We start from the raw sequence: 20,550 nt of genomic DNA, 5'->3' as shown, positions 1-20,550 counted from the left end.
AGCCTTCTCAGCCCCACTGCTACTTCCCAGTAGCTGTATTTGCAGCGTGGCACTTGGGCTCCTGTGCTGAGCACACACAGCTGTAAAGGTGGAGCTCTTCTTGGCAGTCCTCAAATTACAAACTGTCTGTGCAGCATCAGGGAAGATCACGCCCTGTGGAAAAGGTCTCCTCCCTTTTTTACACCCCCCTTTTCGATATGGAGAAGAGACAGTACCGGAGTTTATGATTATTAGAGTTGGGAGTGGTTTTAATTTCACTGAGATTAATCTTGAATGCCATAAATTCCTTGACATTACCTTGGGAAGCATCACTTTTATTTGTCCTGAAGCCAATGGAATTTGCTAGAGACACTATAATTTAAACTCCTATAAGTAATAGCTTACTGATAGTCCCTCTCTTCCACAGAGCCTATTTCATAATGGAGAAAAACCACAACCTTTTTTAGGAAGAAAAATTGCGTATTTTGTATCATGAACGTTTTTAAGAAATTAAATTTTGGACTTCAATTTTCATTGCCTGCATTCAGCCATCTTATAAATTCTGAACAAAGTCTGTGGTATCATGAGCCAAAAATATAATTACTTCAATACTTCAGTATTGATCAGTGGACCATAGTGTTTTTTTTTAAGATGCTAATTAAAATTAAAGTAAAATTTAAGTGTTACTGTTTCCTTTTAACCTTTTTTTGTTTGTGACTGTCTGCAGATAGAACTTCCCCACCTTGCTGGGTCAGGTGGGTTTTGTCAAGGCAGGCAGAATTAACAGTCTTTTCCTCTGAGGAACCCATTTGTATCTGAGAACTTAAAAGTTGCCCTAGGATTTATCATCTCACACATAAGAGAGAAATTGGCTTCTCCTGTAATTAAAAATCTGACATGTTCTGGAGTTGTGAATAGCCATACCAGATGGTTTTTCCCTGTACCAAAATAGAGTAAAGAAAGGTAAATAAAAATATAACAATTACCATTTCAGATCATGCCAGTCATGCATTCTAGCATCTTGGATCGAGAGCCGTTCTCTGCGCTATAGCTCTGAAGCACTTAAGGTCTCCAGAATAAAACTATGAGATAATACTTCTATTTCCATCAACTCCTACCTATTGGCTGCTATGTATTCACATATAGTAACATAGTCTAATAATAAGGGATGAAAAAAACAATATAGTTTCCCAATGCACTCCTGCCATGAGCCATTTACTGACAAAAATGGCAGCAGTCACCTTTCCTGTATGAACTTACTGGTACCAGTTACCCAACATGTCCAAATTAGCAACAAATTCAGCCTTTATTGATTTGAACCAACAATCTGATGTGAGAGAAAACTTCTGTGCCACATGCATGGACACCGCAGCTTTTCAGGAGCTGGTAGAGCTTCAAGGTGTAGGCTCCATCGGGCCAGCTGTATGGATGTCTGATACAAAGCATGCAAACTCATACTGGGAGGTGTAATGGGTACGTGAAGCATTGCTGTAGTATGCAGCTGATCTGAAGGAGGGAGCATGTCTTTAAAATCAGTGTTTGTTGGAACAATCAGAGCCTGTAAGTGGTTCCTAGACAGTTTACAAGGAACGGAAAGCAGTATGTAGCTGTTTGTAGGCATTACCCACAAATCATCAATCATTCCTGAAAACTGCTAATTGGAAAAAATAAGTGTATTAGTTTTGTGATACTCTGATTTCTGGAAATAGTACTGAATGTGTCAGACAGCTCTGTTTGTACATGGGATTATTTAAGTAGCTCACTCCATATTTGCTGGAGAAACACTGTCCCAGTCTTCACCTGTCTTCAAATAATGAGTACTATGTGGTACTGCTTCCTTTTAAAATTTAATTTCTTTACCCATGGAATATCTCTGTGGTTCAACCAATTCCTGCTGGAGTCGTGTGAAATCTGTATTTTGGAACAAATGTTGTCCTTAAGTGCATTTCTTCTAAATACAGAATTTGAAAAAAAGCTGAACAAAAACTTCCTCAAATATATTAAGTTGGTGGGTGTGTGGTTTGTTTGGTTTTGTTTTTAATACTCGCTCTTCTTTTTGTGAAATGTAATATTTCAGCTGGAAAAGAAAAAAAGGAAATCCTGGGGCCTGAAGCTCAGACAGATGAAGTAGGATGTACAGGTATTTGTTTGTTAATCTGAGTCCCTTACTCATAAAGTGCTGTTGAATTTTGGCTAGGTTAAGTATCCCTGTGAAAGCCTTGAAGATTTTCCCACCTCTTTATAAATCACTTTGCTCTTCAAAACGTGAAGCTTTACCCTGTGAGTGCTGTTTCAGCCAGCTAAGTCCAGGTCTCCTCACCCTAGAGGTGCAGCAGAGCAGAGCCTCCACAGCAGCTTGTGTGCTAACAGCTTCAGCAACAAGAGCAAAAGGAAGTATAACACTCATCTTATGTGTAGAATACAGCTACAGCTCAATAGATAGCGTTTTAAACCTAATTAGGAGTATAACAAAATAAACCCAAGCTAGTGGTTTTCTTTTCAACTCCTCTATTTTTACTGATTATGCAGAAAGCAACATAAAATTTGGATCTTAAGGTTCAGGATCAAAACCAGACAGATGCCTTGTCGTTTTGTTATATTCTGCTTTGGTATTGTTGAAAAAAATTAATATATAAACTCTCCAGTTTCTTAAGATTTTTATGCATCATTTTAAAGCCCTTAACACTAAGGAGTTTGATATTATCAGGGTAAGCCTTATTTACAAAAAAAAAGGTAGATGTGTTAGACTAGTTTCACTCATTTTTGTTTGCAATAAAAGCAGGTCTTCTCAAAAAAAGTACGGAGAAGTACCGTATAGTACATTAGTCTAAACATGAGAAAGACTGTCTTGTCTAATAAAATGATTGTGTCAAATTGCAAATTGAGTATGAGACTTCACACTGAGAAATGAACCATAAAACTTCTCCTTCCTATTAAAAATATACCTCACATTTTTAACAGTGGAGGAAATCTGTCATGATTTAGTGTGTCACAGACACAGCTCTCGCAGAATGTTCCACAATGGTAAAAGTCTCTATGAAAAATGTATTTAGGCAAACATGTGCTGGCAAATATTTATTGTACAACGCATGAAGTAACATATTTAATGTATTATTTGTTAACTTTGAAATAAAGTTTTTTTTTTAAATAAATTGTTCATTGATTTTTTTTCCTTAAGTTTTTAATTGGAAAATCTTGAAGAATGTTAACTAGACCTGAAACCTGTATGACACCCATTTCCAGCTCCAGAGAGCAAGCCACTCAAAGTTCAGGTTTGGTGTGTTTTAGCCAGCCAAATTGTTATGCAGAGTTTGAACATCCTCTGGGCTTGCACTAATGAACAGGTCTTAAAATAACATTAAAAAATATGTCTTGAAGGCAACAAATTGACTCTTTCAAACATAGGAGCCAAGACTTTAAGGCTGTATTTCAAACTACAAGGACTAAATTGTGATTAATATTGCATTCAAGAATTTTAAGGAAGTTGAAGGGAGATAAATGTAAAATGATGAAAATATAGTGAAATAAAGAAACCAACTGTATTTTCCATCAGATTTTTAAATGTTGTTCTGCCACTGTTTCTCTGTTTTAAAACTTGGCATATCTTAAGGAGCTTGACCTATACTAGTATTTGTAAAGAGCTTTGTAATCCATGGATAGAGGGTGATTTGGAAATGTGAGTTATTGAATCTCATATATGTTCTTTTTAAAGTCTTCATTTGACATCTTATATTGTTTTTTTACTTTTAGTAAAAGAAGATGAATGTGATTCTGATGCAGAAAATGAGCAAAACCATGACCCTAACGTTGAAGAATTCCTTCAACAAGAAGATACAGCTGTTATTTACCCTGAAGCACCTGAGGAGGACCAGAGACAAGGCACACCAGAAGCTAGTGGTCAGGATGAAAATGGTAAATGTGCCACCAGCTCAGTTCTTTCAGAATAAGTTGTACTAAGTACTTGTACCCCAAGTTTCTGTTGTCTTTCAAAATACAACGCATATACACATAGCTTTTGAAAAAAAATATATTAAAATTTTAGTTAAATAGAATCATAGAATGGCTTGATTGGAAAGGACCTTAAAGATCATCCAGTTCCAGCCCCCTGTCATGGTCAGGGACACCTCCCACCAGACAATGTTGCCCAAAGCCCCATCCAGCCTGGCCTTGAACACCTCCAGGGATGGGGCATCCACAGCTTCTCTGGGCAACCTGTGCCAGTGCCTCACCACTCTCTTGAGTGAAGAATTTTCTTTTAGCCTCTAATCTAAATCTCTCCTCTTCTAGTTTAAAACCATCCCCCCTTGTCCTATCATCTGCCCAAGTAACAAGTTGCTCTCCATCTTCTCAGAGCCTTCCCAGAGCCTTCTCTTCTTCAGGCTGAACATATCCAGCTCTCTCAGCCTTTCTTCATATAAGTCCTCCAGCCCTGTGATCATCCTTGTAGCCCTCCTCTGAACCCGCTCCACATCCTTCTTGTGCAGGACTCCAAGTGAGGCCTCACAAGGGCAGAGCAGAGGGGCACAATCACTTCCCTTGCCCTGCTGGCCACCCCTCTGTTGATGCAGCCCAGGGTGCAGATGCCCTTCTGAGCTACAAACTGCAAATACTGATGACGTGATGGGATCGTCATGCAAAAAAAACACTACAACTTGATTTTGTGAAACAAGACACGCACTGTGATTCAGTAGTATGGGTACCTAAATGGTAATAATCTTCAGTAATTGGAAATAAAAATGAAGCTTTCATAAATCCATTCAGTAGCATTATATGAAAGAACAGAACAAATACTTATTAAATGCAACGAGACTGAATCAAGAGAGGATAGTTTTATGTAAGAATAATTTAGGGGGAGATATAACATGTTTCTTTTCATTTTATATTTCTCAACAAAATGCCCAAAAGAATGTACTAGATAGAAGTTTTTTTATTAGATAGTTGGTCTATGACATACTTTGTTGTTTGTTTTTTTTTCCTTAAAAGACAGCAACAGACAAAAAAGAAATACTGCTTATACAGAAATGTTTCTGTGAAATAAAGCAATGGCCTGTTGTTATGCTTCTTAATGGAAGCCCATTAAAAAATACTGACTTTCAAGTAGACTTTGAAAATATTGTTTCATATTGGAATAGGAAGTTTTTATTTTATTATGACTTTTCTTTGCTCGTAGGTAACTGTTCCAGCTTTATAATTTTATATGGTACAAATCAATGCTCTATATTTTGTTATTTTTAAATAATAAGGATAACTAATAACTAGTAGTGTTTTAGATTTAGAAAAAAGAAAAAATATCTACTTAAAGAAATTTTAATGCTTAAAATGTGCTTCTGAATGAGATGTCAAGAGAGACTACGTTCATTTCTTCATCGTGGAACACATACTTGAAGACAAAACCTGTTCAGATTGGTTTTGCATTCTGCACTGCTTTTTGACATGGTCAGTTTTCATAATCTGTGAAAACTCCAGAGTTTTAATCAGATTGTGTTTCTTTAGTGAGTGTATTTATGATTTTCAAAAGAAAATAATATCCTACATAAAGGGTTTAGAGATGTTGTGTTCCAGTTGTTTCAAAAAAAGTACACGTTTGAACAAAAAAACTTTATAGTGGCTGTGTTACTGTACTCAAGTCTAAGGGAGAGCAATGAAAGGGACAATACTAACAAATTTGTTCTGTTCTTTCAGAGAGTTTATGGTAGAAGAGATTCTAGAAAAGAAAAAAATAATAATTTAAAATATTTAGTAAATTTAGGCTGTGTACCTGCCTACTTATATACAGAAGCAGAACATGAATTTCTAATAATTTGTGTTTTACTTTTGAGGTTTTGCAAAATTCAAATAAGATTCATGCTCAACAGTAGCATCTTAAAATTATAATTTAATTAATTTAAAATTTTAATCTCTGGTTGCAGTGGCACAGATTGTCAAGTTAGCTTTACAGACTTGCAATATGATTTCCATGTAATCATTAAAAATACAAATTTATATTAATAATTTAAATTGTGCCTACCTAAGTAGGTTTACAGGAAACTGTTCTGAAAATCAAGATGCTGAACAATGTTGGTCAAAGTTTTAATTATTTGGAAGAGAAAATGCCAAAAAATGTCTTGATACTTGCTAAAGATTTACGCTTCAAAGCCAGGAGACTGGACAAGTGAAGTCACAGAGAATTGGAGTCTTTGGTAATGGGCTTTGCAAAACCATTGCCATTTCAACATTTGCTTCAATGGAAACAGAATTTAACACACTTTTGACATTTCCCCTGACTTGGATCTATGCTGAAATGTACTATTCTTTATATTGTGTGAATGGAGTTGTAGATGGAAAAAAATCAATTGAAGGGAAGCATACTATATCCACACATATGGGGATGTGCTCATTTTTGGAAAACGTACCAAATCTGGGAAAACAAGAAACTTAAATGGCTAGAACTACACCAAAGTAAAAACAGTGAAATGTGAGCGTTACCTAGCCCGTTCTCATAAGGAATGAAAAAGATCCTGTATGACAAAGAAGGTGCTATTTTTAAGTATTAATGAAAACTGGTCTGGCTCTTCCTTTTTTAGTTTTGCAAGACCAATTGCAGTAAAAATAAAGTCAGTAAATTCCACACAAACAAAAGGAATTGCCACTTTATAAAGCATATAATCAATCTATGGTAATAACTGCTGGAAGGGGTCATGAAGATAAATAATTCAGAAGTACTTTAGAAACTACTGGTTAATTTTAGGAGTATTAATAATGCTTACAGTTCAGCAACTTAAAATGACAATCTGTACAAATTTGCACCTCATGCTTCAGATCACAAAATGATAATCTGTGAGGACGTTCCACCTTCCCCTCCTGCTCTCACTTATCACAGTGGATAGGTGAATCAACACAAAATTTGTTTTCCCTTGAAGCATGGAAGGTTAGGATGGTCATTAGAGGATACCACACCTTATAAATAGTGCAGCAAGTACAGCGAACCCTGCTTTTAGGTAAGCACATTTTCATTAATCTGTGAAGTGAAATGTAAAGTAAGAATCTCTGAGAAAAAAACAACTCTAATGTAGAATCAGTTACTATATATGGGGCATAAACATATGCCTGGTAAGAAGAGATGGAGTTAAAATTTCGTAAATGGTGACTTCTCAGAAATATTCTTGTCAAATTACTATTCAGCTTTAATTTGATTTCACTTTTTACTGTACTGACACAGAAGTAACTTCATGAAAGCCAGAAGAGTAAAATCCATAGGTTGTATTGAAATCATATTTATGGCATCACATTTGATAGCTCTGTCACTTATTCCCTTCTCCTGCAGACTGTATGTCCTACTACCAGGTGCATATCTGTGTATAACTGTAAGATTATAGACCATGTTTCTATTCTCCTTCCTCTTACAACTTTGTGTTAATAGAAAAAAATTGTTCTCTGCAGGATGCACATACTGTTTATTCCTAAGGAACTGAAACTGGATGGCCATTAAATGTTTTAGTGCTAGACATAACTTGTAAACATGATTTCAGGGTTGCCAGTGATTGGGCTGGCCAGGTCTACAAAGATTACTGGATCTTCAACCACGTTTTACAATTTTCAGGGTACTTTTTAATCTGAAGTACATGTGCAGAAGCTCTGGTGCTGTGTAGCAAAGTCCGACAGACTTAGAGGCAGAGGTGTGGCTCGGTTGGGTGTCATTGTGCTGACGTCCTCCACAGCACACTGGGACAGCTGTATCCTGCTGCAGTTAGAAATGTAATACCTGTGGAAAAAATATAAACGGTCATTATTCCTTTTCTAAAACAGATGGAGCTTCCTAGCAGCTGCGTGTTTTCTTACAATTACAATCAGCTTAGGTAAATTCAGAGCAAACAGTTTGTTTAAGTACGGTGTGTTCTCTCTCCTGTGTAGGAACGCCTGATGCATTTTCCCAACTGCTCACCTGCCCGTATTGTGATAGAGGGTACAAGCGTTTTACCTCTCTGAAGGAACACATCAAGTACCGCCATGAAAAGAACGAAGATAACTTCAGCTGCTCCCTGTGCAGTTACACCTTCGCCTACAGAACCCAGCTGGACCGCCACATGACGTCGCACAAGTCGGGACGAGATCAGGTAAGTGCCACGGGGCTGGAGGACTTGCTGCCTTCTGCAGCAGCGCCGTGAGCTGGTGTGTGAGCAGAGAGATCTGCACAGAGCATGTCAGATATTCGACTCAGAGTATTCGCTGGCTGGCGTCCCAATCCTGGAGCATTTACTGAAGCTTGCTGTTGAAGTCAGACTTTCTCCCCTGCTATCAGAGGATGAGATGTGAATTCCTGTGCTTTCATTCATCTACGCAGTATAATTGGGTTTGAATTTTAGGTTTTTTTTTTAGTTCTTCATTGCATTTACAGGTGATTAGGTTTTTCTGTTCATCGCCTAACATTACATAAGAGTCATGACTCAAATTTAATCTCACATCTTTAGCAAAATACTTATATTTTTCTTCCATATATCCTGTTTGGCCAATTCAAAATCGAGTGTAGCCATTTTTGCCCTGAAGAAACAATCCATTGTGTTGATTCATTTGTCTGAACGGTGAGATACAATTTCTAAATATGGCCCACGCTATAAAACAATATATAAAAAATTGTTCGTGCATAAATTACAGCGTTTCGATACTAAATAAAGCAATAGAAAGGGCTAAAAATATTCTGAGCTTGTTTTCTCTGGTTCATTGGTTAACCCAAGGGCATGGTTCCTTGAAATGCCCTGGTGAGCTGGCTTCCTCATTATTACTGAGAGACCTGAGGTTTCCCTTCCCTTCCCTTCCCTTCCCTTCCCTTCCCTTCCCTTCCCTTCCCTTCCCTTCCCTTCCCTTCCCTTCCCTTCCCTTCCCTTCCCTTCCCTTCCCTTCCCTTCCCTTCCCTTCCCTTCCCTTCCCGAAAGCTCTAACATCCAATAGAAAAAAGGAGATGCTCTTTCACGTATTGCTAACCCCTGTTCAGCAAGATATTACTAAGTCAAAGACTTCAACAAGGTTAAAACTGTAGTGTCCTTCTTTACATCTGAGTGAATACATTCAGGAGAAGTTTTTACAAAAAGTAAGGGCAGTCTAGTGGCAAGGTTTTTACTGTTTCATGGGGTTTGGAATAACCTCGCCAGTGTGTTCTGGCAGGGCAGCTCATTTATTCACAAGTATTTCCCCTGAACAATTCCTTTCTGCCTTGCTCTCTTACTGGCTTGGCTTCCACTTTAAAGCTACTATCATCTTATATACAGCTTACAATTCTGACTAAAATATATGAGAGCTTTTTGTAAAATCTCATTGTTTTAAGCTACCACTTTTATTTTCCATTTTTCCAACCAGAAGTCCAAAAGTAGAAGAATGAAGTAGTTGGGAGGATTTCCCATTCTTGCATATAGTTTGGAAGAAAAGAGAAAAAATATCAAGGGAATAAACAATCTCAGAAGAATTGCTAGAAAAGGAAACATTGTGTTGCTGCAGGAAATGTTTGGTATTTTAATGGGCTTATGCTTCTGAAGGACATGACTGCATTTGATAAGCAGGAATATTGTTTCTGTGAAGTATCTGGAACTCGGTGTTCACCAGGTTAAATGTGATTTTCTAGAGCCATAGCCAGAGTCAGAACTACAGTAGTGCAGATGCTTGGTTAATTTGAAATGCTTACTTGTTTATGTTACTGTCACAATGTTGTCATGTCATCAGATTTGCTTCATGCACACGGTTACATCGTTTGTGTAATGGAAAATTGAATTTTATCTGTAGTGAAGTATAGGCAATGTGGCCATGGATCTTCTACAGCAACATCTTCAAAACTTAGCGTTTCCTGCTCTTCCTTATTCATAAAGGACGTACCTGAAAGCATGTGACAGCATGTGACAGCTTTGTAACTGGAAGCAGTGAGCAAAGATAATTTCTAGTGTAGTGGAGGCAGCGGAAGAGGTAGGTGCAGGCTGTGCCTTCCTCTGAGGAAGGGGCAAACATGCCAGGCCTTGCGGCTGCTTCTGCTCCAGCGGAGAGCTGAGCACTGATCCTGCACCTTCTCCTCCACCCCCCTCTCCTCTGTGTCCCCAGCTTTCCTCGTACTGCTGTGCACTCACTCTGGCAGCAGCTAAGGGTTAGGAGGCAGCAGAGGTGGCTGTGTATCACCTGCTTTCACGTCTGATGCCCCAAAGAGACGCAGCATGGATAAATGCGTCCTGTGTTTAGTTTTTCTTCTCATCAATCTACAAAGCACCCAGAGCTTGTCTGTTAAAATTTCATATTGCCGTGAACACAGCTGACAAATGACCATTCTAGAAGACCATTACCAAATGTGTGAAAGACCACCAATTTAGCTGTGATTCCTATTTTCCAAACAACTTTTCAGGAGTCCCGTTAATGCTTTCATTTCTCTAGTGTGAAGAGAGTGGACTTGTGTCCAAAGCACAGTAAATATTTGATGCAGAGCTCTGTTAGTGGCTACTAACAGACCTTAAGGACGATGTTTCTTCTTTCAGTCCTAAAAGAAATGCAGAGGATTATGGTCTGAATGCTGAGGTTAAGTCTTAATGAACAGAAAACAGCAGTTAAGTACAGTGCATTAAACAATATACCACATATCGGAGGCACAAAAAGATAGATTTAACACTACTGGAAGAGGAAAAACATTTGAATCTCAGAAAATGAAGGTGGAAGTATCACAGATGGTACTTCAGAGAAGATTCATGATTTCTCAGTTAGTTCTAAAGAAGATTCTGCAGTGTACCTCTTGAGGATATCCCAGATTTAAAATAAATAAATAAAGCACAGGAGGAACAGCGATAAGAGAAAGCTGAATAAAGAATGACAAACACAAGAAGGTAAGGCAACACAGATGGAAAAGCAGCTTATAGCTGTAACCAGGAAAACAGAAAGACTCGTTACAAATTTGGTAAAAGAAACGTGAGCTTCCATGCCAGGGAAGCAGCACATTGAATTTTAAAGACTGGAGCAGAAATATTTTTGACAGCTTGAATACGTGCAGTAATATTTAGGATTAGTATGTATGTAGTCCAGCATCTGCAGTAGCTGTTTGCATGCTGAGATCCTTTAACTTGCCTAATCTCAAGTCAAACAGCAGTAACTGATTCTCTGCAAGCTTAAGTAAATCCTGACACGGTTCCCCAGGCTCGGTGAAGCTGGATCGTTACAGCACAGTGAGTCAGCCACAGTCTTCTAGAGCATCATCTCCAACGTACATAGTGAAACAAAGCTCGGAAGATGTGTGGACTAGCAAAAGACAGCTGACAAACGGGGGAACAGGGGTCTGATCAGGGGAAATCGGAGTGGAGACCTCAATGCAGAGACTTGGAGAAGGCTGAAAGGAGAGGACACAGAGGTGGAGCTGAGCAGGATCTGCTGAGAGGTGAAAACTGCAGCTTAAACAAATGCTTATCCCGAGAGAAGCGCAAAATTAGAGTACTTGGAAGCAATTTAGATTATCTTGTTTCAGTTTGTCTTTGGTTAGCATCTGTATCATGTAAAGTAGGACAGGGTACGGAACAGGGGACTTGAACATTTGGACAGCACACCTCAGAGTCCTCACACTCCCTCACCCAACAAACTCTTGCAGCTAAACATTCTCAAAACCATCGCTCATAAATCATGGCAGGAGCACCACCCTGCCTTCCTATCCATCTCCCCCTTTCTCCAGCAGAGCTGTCGGCCCCCAGCAGGCTCTCGGGGAGCAGTCCCAGGGCTGGGTGGGCAGAGGAGCCCCTCTGCAGCCTCCTGCAGGGGAGGTGAGCGCGCATCAGCTGCTGCCTGCTGGCTGCCCGCGCGCAGGCTGTTCCCCGGGGTTCGTGAAAAGCTCTGCTAATGAGTTTATGAAAATACTCGCCCAAGGTCTGCAGCTGCATCCAAACGGTGGTAGGGCACCTCTCTGCAAAGTTAGCTCCGCTTAGAAAGGAGCTGCTGCTGTTTTAAAGAGACAATTGGTTGGAACAGGGAAAAAGCACTCCGATTGCTCTGCTTCGTGTTGGCAATCAAGCAGCTCCAAGTCCTAAATCATGTGCAGTTGTTGTCTTTAAAAATACATGTTCCTAGATTCATAAAGTTTGTAAAAAAATTAACTCCAGCATATGTATTTCACATATACAGTCCATATACTTACCTGTCTTTCTTTGCTTTTGTTTTTTTCCTAAGTTGTAATGAAAAAGCTATATTAAAAGTAATTTGATTAAAATTTGAAAGTGCTTGACAATAAATGCTCCCAAAAGGTAAAATATAACAAAAATAATTACACAGCTTCAATGCGAACAGTGAAGAAATGTGATGTTGTGTACTTGGGAAATCTCTCGATATTTATTTTAATTGAGTTTTTTGCATTTATTTTGAGAATTAATTGTGACTGAGAGTGCCTTTGTTGTCACTGAGCCATCTTCTCTTGAGCAATCCTGTGGCACCATTACATAAAGGAATCCAAGGCCAACAGTAAGCACTGGAAGCATGTAAATGGAAAAATCAAGTCACCTGATTAAACTTTAAACAGGCTTTTATATGCTTTAATGTTTCTCTATTCTGTGACATATTCTGTGGTTGGTGGGCTTGGGTTTTTTTTTGTTTTTTTGCTTTCACAAATTGAATTAGCATACATCTTGGAACTTCTTACTCATATACAAGCTTCATCTGAAGTTAGGAGAAGGGGCAAATACTTTTTTTCTTTTTACTGTACCAGATTTATTCTGAAGATACACATGGTTCAGTTTTAACCTGACTTCTGATTTGTTTCTTTTTCATGCATAACACATACCACCTTCAGTCTCTTAAAATTATGATTGATTATTTTCAGTTTTGTATTGCATTTTCTCTGTTACAATGTGAAAACACGAGGTTTTTTCCAATATGCTGTTCTGTGCAATAATGTTAATTTTTTCTTACAGAGACATGTGACGCAGTCCAGCGGTAATCGAAAATTCAAGTGCACTGAATGTGGAAAAGCTTTTAAATATAAACATCATCTAAAGGAGCACCTACGAATCCACAGTGGTAAATAAATCAAGCATTGAATTATGTACTAATGTTACCATTCCTACATTTTATAGCTTTGATGAGATATCAGCCTTGTCAGTCCAAGTTTAAAATACGGGTGTTTCTTTTTTCTTCCTCTGTGATTCTGCACCTACTGACTGCAGCCTTCAGCTGTGTGCAGAAAATAAGTAGGATAACTCAAGAGGATTTACAGTTGCAGCTTGAGCTCTGACACTTAAGGAAAACTTCACTTGTGACAGAAGAAATGGGGGCATCCTTCCAGTGCTTTTCACTGGTCTGCTTTTTCTCAGTGGTTGCAGACCACTCTGCATGTTATGAGCCTTGCTAGAAAATTTTAGTTGATAACAATCAGGACGTAACAACTGTGCTTCCTCCTGTGGCTGTGATTTTCATCATTCCAGAATGGTGATATTAAAATAGCCTTAAGACACAGGTGTGAAATTGTGATACACTGTCACAACAGTTTCAATTTGTAATAAATTAACATGTAGTATCGTATATTAATATTCATTATGTTATATAATAAGTATACTCTGGTCACTCAGAAGAGCTTCTTATTTTCTCTTTTTAACCCAAATGTACCCACTAACAGTAAGTCTGAAAACAGGGTGTTAGGCCATCTTTTCCCTCCTTATTGGTTGCTCGGCCATAATAATAGCAATTAAGAGCACCTTGCTCAGAAGTCTTCACTCAGCAAACATCAAATTCATTTCATTTCCACAGAGTACTGGCATCTGTGTCTGTGCATGGGAAAGCTTCAGCCAACGCAGTTTTCGTTCTGAAGAAAGCCAGCTGTTCTGGCTCTTTCCTTTTCCTCTGTAACACATATACCCTGAAAAGTCAACTCTGTGGGTGTAACGATTGCATATTTGTATGCATCTTCCTGACCATTTAACCTGATACTCATCTCTGAAGGCAAACAGACATTGGTCTTATGCCTGGTTCTGGTTTCCCTTTACCTAAACTTTGCTTGTTTATATTCAGCTGATGAGCATTACAGGAAAATACAGATATTTTGTATTTGTATTTGCTGCAGTAAAATGCAGCTCCTTATTTAATTATGATTTACATTTTTGCCATTTGTGTTTTTCCTTTCTGACATTAGTAATAGTGCTGCTGGAATGGAGTTTAATGAAATCTGCAAGTATCGTGTAGACTCATTCATGTGATCTGTAGGCAGTTACTGGGAAATACCAGAATGTATCATGGTCATGTGGGTGCCATCCTTTGTCTACTACTTGACCACAGTTGAACTTATCAGAGACCCTAGAATCAGAGCTAGAGATGACATAATAGCTTTTGGTGTTCAGTTCACTGTAAAGGATTTTTTTCTGTAGGACTCTTTGAGAGCTAATTTTGGTGTATTCTTTTCTGTTTACTGTGCTTGATAAAGTTGCACTGTAACGTGATGAAACATTGCATGCACTTTTTTCCTCTTTTTTTTTTCTTTCTTTTTTTTATCTTTAGGAGAGAAGCCATATGAGTGCCCAAACTGCAAGAAACGTTTTTCCCATTCTGGTTCATACAGCTCACACATAAGCAGTAAGAAGTGTATTGGTTTGATGCCCGTGAATGGTCGAGCTCGGACAGGGCTCAAGACGTCTCAGTGCTCCTCCCCTTCCCTTTCTGCATCACCCGGTAGCCCAGCAAGACCACAGATACGACAAAAGATGGAAAACAAACCCTTGCAAGAGCAACTTCCTGTTAACCAAATTAAAACTGAACCTGTGGATTATGAATTCAAGCCCATAGTGGTTGCTTCAGGAATTAATTGTTCGACCCCTTTGCAGAATGGGGTTTTTAGTGGTGGTAGCCCATTGCAGGCAACCAGTTCTCCTCAGGGTGTGGTGCAAGCTGTTGTTCTACCAACAGTAGGTCTGGTGTCTCCCATAAGCATCAATTTAAGTGACATTCAAAATGTACTTAAAGTGGCAGTGGATGGTAATGTAATAAGGCAAGTATTGGAAAACAATCACGCTAGTCTTGCATCCAAAGAACAAGAAACAATCAGCAATGCATCTATACAACAAGCTGGCCATTCCCTCATTTCAGCTATCAGTCTTCCTTTGGTTGACCAAGATGGGACAACCAAAATTATCATCAACTACAGCTTGGAGCAGCCAAGCCAACTTCAGGTTGTTCCACAAAATCTAAAAAAAGAACACTCTGTTCCTGCAAACAGTTGCAAAAATGAAAAATTACCAGAAGATCTTACGGTGAAGTCTGAGAAAGATAAGAACTTTGAAGGAGAGACCAATGATAGCACTTGTCTTCTTTGTGATGACTGTCCAGGAGATCTTAATGCACTTCAAGAATTAAAGCACTATGAAACGAAAAACCCTCCTCAGCTTCCTCAATCCAGTGAAACAGAAGCTGAGAAGCCTGACTCCCCTGCCCCATCAGAAACTGGGGAGAACAACTTGTCTCCTGGTCAGCCACCTTTAAAGAACCTTTTATCGCTCCTAAAAGCGTATTATGCATTAAATGCACAACCAAGCGCAGAAGAGCTTTCAAAAATAGCGGATTCAGTAAACCTACCACTGGATGTGGTAAAAAAGTGGTTTGAAAAAATGCAAGCTGGACAAATTTCTGTGCAGTCTTCTGGACCATCTTCTCCCGAACAAGCTAAAGTAAGCAGCCCCGCAGATAACGATGATCAAGCAGCAACCACAAATGTGAGTGAACCCCAGAACAGCACAAGTAATTCAGAAAATCCGGCCGATAAAACAAAATCTCAGACTTCATCAGGGGGATCAACTCTGAATGGTTCACGCAGTAGCACGCCATCCCCATCGCCACTAAACCTTTCTTCATCACGAAATTCACAGGGTTATACGTACACGGCAGAGGGTGTACAAGAAGAGCCACAAATTGAACCTCTTGACCTTTCGCTACCAAAGCAACATGGAGAACTATTGGAAAGATCTACCATAACTAGTGTTTACCAGAACAGTGTTTATTCTGTCCAAGAAGAACCTTTGAACTTAACTTGTGCAAAAAAAGAACCACAAAAGGACAACAGTATTACAGACTCTGATCCTATTGTAAATGTAATCCCACCAAGTGCCAATCCCATAAATATTGCTATACCTACAGTCACTGCCCAGTTACCTACAATTGTTGCCATTGCTGACCAGAACAGTGTTCCATGCTTGAGAGCTCTCGCTGCCAATAAGCAAACCATTTTGATTCCCCAGGTGGCTTATACGTACTCTACTACAGTTAGTCCTGCAGTTCAGGAAACACCACCAAAACAGACCCAACAAGCCAATGGAAGTCAGGTACTGAAGTCTATGTGTTCCTGTGCACAGTATGTGATGTGTTCATTCTGTAGCCGTACTAAACTAATAGAAAAATGTTAAATTAAATAAAATGTAAACACAAACTGTCCCGTTTATTCGGTTTGACTGTTAACAGGTAACAGACGTCACCATTAACACCTTTTCAAAGCTAGTCAGCTCGGTCAGCTGGAGTCTAGACTGACAGCTGCAGTCTAGTTCTGTGCATGGAAAAGTCAATTCCTCATTAAATTGTGCCATTCAGAAGTGTCTTCTTGAACATTATTGCTCAGTATTTTAAAGACAGTTTAGTTCTCCTGATCAAAAACCGAGGTAAAGCCGTGGCTTAGATTCCTTTTCTCCTCTTTCCCCACATCCAGAAAATAAACCGTTTGTAAGTTCTCGCTATTCTTTTCACTCTGCTGTGCTTTCTTAGCTTGCAGAGTAGCTGAATTCATCCTTCACAATAATGGCACTTTAAACAAAATTCGGAAGCATTTTCAAATGGAAGTAGGGTAGGTATTACCTTCGTCGTGCACCGCTCCTGTACCCTGATCGGTTCCTCCCTGGGTACCTCTAGATGTGATCTAACCAGGGTTAGATTTTGGGCTGAGAGATACCAATGTATATGGAGGTAGAGACAGAGCAGAACTGAACTGACTTACATAGAGACTTCGCATTTCTAATTAAATCTTAGAAATTGGCCGTTCGGCATTTTATACAGGTTGCTGTATAGCCAGAGACTGGGGAGCCATGAAGATTGGCAGGGCTGCTTACATGTTAGAGTTTAGGAAACCTCAAAAATATGAGGCAGCTAATACGTACATTTGAATACTCAGATTTGATAATATGTGACACAATTAATTGTGTGTGTTGTGATACTATCAGTAGAAAATACAATGCTACTTACAGGTGAGCTTTAACACTTGAAATGCTTAGGAATAGGCTACAGTTACAATATATGGACAACTTTTTGTTAATAAAACATTTGAAATCCCCCATATCTTGTTTAAACTAGATTTTTGGTAGATTTATGAGGAAAAGGGTGGTCAGTTATGTACATTCAAATGATAAATAGCTTTTTGTGATAACTTTGCCAAAAAATCTTCCATAAAACCTGTGAAGTAGCAAAATATGGGGGACAAACATTCATTCAAAAATGCAGCTCAGTATCTAATGGGCTCTTTCACCTTCCTAACACTTCTTAAGGTATTTTACAGCTCTATAATCCTTTCCTTCCTAACATTGCATGTATTTTAGGGGCCTTAAAATACGATGAGCCAGTGTAGCCTAGACCTGGCCAACAATCAGGTTTGGATATGATTACAGTCAGTCGCCCTGAGAATTCTGCATCTGGATGATGGCAAGGACTGCAGAGCAGATAGGTGCAGTGAAAGATTTTTTTTGACAGTTTAAGTCTAAACAATTTTGTTTGGCCACTTACTGGATGGAATGAAAATAACTGTGTAGCTTCAGCTTACATTTTATAAATCATGTGCTGCACTTGTGCATTTTTGAACTCAACCTTTTTTTTTGTAATTTTTCTTAAGGATGAAAGGCAAGACACTAGCTCAGAAGGAGTATCGAATGTAGAAGATCAAAATGATTCTGATTCAACGCCCCCAAAGAAAAAGATGAGAAAGACAGAAAATGGGATGTATGCATGTGATTTATGTGACAAAATATTCCAGAAGAGCAGTTCATTATTGAGACATAAGTATGAACACACAGGTACGTACTAGGATATGCAGTTGCAGATCATTATTTTATTGCTCGTGGGTAACTGATAAGCTCAACTGGAATTCAGTTCACAGAAAATGTTGTAAGAGAAGTATAATAGTCCTTATTACCATTTGTGCCCAGACTTCTTTAGAAATCCATGTTTTGTAAATTTGTTTCACAGAACTGTAGTTCTATGTTTCTTAAATTTGCAAGATCTAAAGCCTGAATAGAAAAATGGGGATTTTCTTCCATCTGGCTCATGGACAATCATCTGCACACCACAATCTATAATGAAGGATTTATTATGTCTAATTTACTTTGTCTGGTTTTAAATTAAGAAAGAATATATGTACATATATTATTTATTTATTAGAAAAGGACCATATATGTGTGTGATATGTCACATGAAAGCCAGCCAGGCTACAAAGGATTCTCAAAGTGAGCCAATTTTGTAGTTATCTGAAGTTAATAGACATTCATGATATGTAGAATCTAACCCCAAAGGAAAACCTTTGTGGCTTTCATTTTTATTTCTAATTTTTCATAATTGTTCCTTTTAGCTCCACTTCTGCTATCCTTAGTCTTTTTTTTTTTTTTTTTGAGTAAGTGTTGCTCTCTTATTTCAGTGATGTCTTCAAAAATCTCTTTTCCTCCTGGTTAAGTGCCTACATTGTCTTTCTGCATATTAAGTTTTTAGTTCATTGTACTTAAACGCAGAATTAAAAAGATAAAATGCTCCCCTTTGTCTTTAACATTTGATCAAGTTTCCCAAGTTGTGTTTGTTAAGATATCTTCTATTTTCATACCTTCCCTGCTCTGAGACTCTTAACTTCTCCCTTTCATAGCACAATTTTGCTTTCTGCTCTGCTTTTAAATTAAATGTTGTGTTCAGAAATGCTGCTTGTTTGACATAATTTGACAGGGAGCACGACCAGAAAACTGCTGTCTCATTGTCTGTATTTTTTTATGTCTGGGTGAAAGCTGTGCAAAGTTGTTTTGCCTAACAACTTTGAGTGTTGAAATCAAAATAACATAACTAGGTCCGTGCTGCCTTTAAAAGGGTCTCTAAAAACAGCAGCAGAAAGGCAAGTAGTAGAGAGGCAAGTAGAAAGCTGGAAAAAAGAGCAGAAAGAGAACTCAGTTAAAGAAAGCAGATTTTTTTCCAGTTGATATACTGGAAGCAAGTTTTGCATGTAAGATACCTATCTGTGCCAGAGAATATTTTAGAATGGTTTTCCTTTTACCTATGACATGCTACAAGGACTTGTGCACAAAAGTTAACATAAAAGCTTAGCTGATTTAAAATTTCCATCAATGGAGACGTGTTAAAATGGTTTTGAGTCTGAATAACATTTAATGCAAGAAATATTCCTCATTTTCTAATCTATTTATATTCATTTTTTGTGCTCAAAATTGCATCTGAGAATATCCTTTTAAGTTGGTTTTCATAGAATTATAGAATCATAGAATATCCCAAGTTGGAAAGGATCATCGAGTCCAACTCCTGGCACCACACAGGTCTACCCAAAATTTCAGACCATGTGACAAAGTGCACAGTCCAAATGCTTCTTCAACTCCGACAGGCTTGGTGCAGTGACTACTTCCCTGGGGAACCTGTTGCAGTGGGCGAGCACCCTCTCAGTGAAGAACCTCTTCCTGATGTCCAGCCTAAGCCTCCCCTACCTCAGCTTGACACCGTTCCCACGGGTCCTATCACTGGTGACTAAAGAGAATAGATCGGTGCCTGCCCCTCCACTCAGTTTTACATCCTTTTTGTACTGTGGTGCCCAGAACTGCACACAGTAATTGAGATGAGGCCGCACCAGTGTGGAGTAGAGCGGGACAATCACTACCCTCGACCGACTAGCGATGCTGTGCTTGATGCACCCCAGGATACTGTTGGCCCTCCTGGCTGCCAGGGCACATTGCTGGCTCATATTCAACTTGCTGTCAACCACAACCCCCAGATCCCTCTCTGCGGGGCTGCTCTCCCGCATCTCGTTGCCCAGTCTGTACATATAGCCAGGGTTGTCCTGTCCCAGGTGCAGGACCCGGCTCTTGCTCTTGTTAAGCTTCATGTGGTTGGTGATTGCCCAGCTCTCCAATCTGTCCAGATCTCTCTGCAAGGCCTTTCCACCCTCAACAGAGTCCACAACTCCTCCAAGTTTAGTGTCATCAGCAAATTTGCTCAGAACACCTTCTAGTCCTACATCCAAATCATCTATAAAAACATTGAAGAAGGCTGGCCCTAAAACGGAGCCCTGGGGGACCCCACTGGTGACCATCCACCAGCCAGCCATTTACCACAACCCTTTGAGCCCTGCCTGTCAGCCAATTGCTCACTCATCAGATGGTGTTTTTGTTTAGCTGTATGCTGGACATTTCGTCCAGTAGGATCCTATGGGAAACTGTGTCAAAAGCTTTACTGAAATCCAAAAAGGTCACATCAGCTGGTTTCCCTTGGTCGACTAGATGGGTGATCTTATCATAAAAGCAAATCGGATTGGTTAGGCAGGACCTACACCTCGTGAACCTATGTTGGCTGGGACCAATGACTGCATTGTCTCCCAGGTGC

The 20,550-nt window shown here is 39.1% G+C and overlaps 1 protein-coding gene across 4 annotated transcripts in view; it reads left to right on the top strand.

The window, feature by feature from the left end:
- Positions 1-20,550, top strand: part of ZEB1 (zinc finger E-box binding homeobox 1) — a 125,327-nt gene that overhangs the window by 99,964 nt on the left and 4,813 nt on the right. For 3 of the 4 annotated variants that reach the window (XM_068673587.1, XM_068673588.1, XM_068673589.1), the window contains 6 exons: positions 2,057-2,119; positions 3,730-3,891; positions 7,870-8,072; positions 12,867-12,972; positions 14,443-16,256; positions 17,804-17,984. In XM_068673587.1, coding sequence (XP_068529688.1) covers positions 2,057-2,119; positions 3,730-3,891; positions 7,870-8,072; positions 12,867-12,972; positions 14,443-16,256; positions 17,804-17,984 — 2,529 coding nt within the window. The remainder of the gene's footprint in view (positions 1-2,056; positions 2,120-3,729; positions 3,892-7,869; positions 8,073-12,866; positions 12,973-14,442; positions 16,257-17,803; positions 17,985-20,550) is intronic. The other variant, XM_068673590.1, reaches the window with a different exon arrangement.

The sequence above is a fragment of the Anas acuta genome, chromosome 2 (assembly GCF_963932015.1).
Source record: "Anas acuta chromosome 2, bAnaAcu1.1, whole genome shotgun sequence".
In the NCBI taxonomy this organism is placed as follows: domain Eukaryota; kingdom Metazoa; phylum Chordata; class Aves; order Anseriformes; family Anatidae; genus Anas; species Anas acuta.
This window is presented reverse-complemented; position numbering and strand designations above follow the sequence as displayed.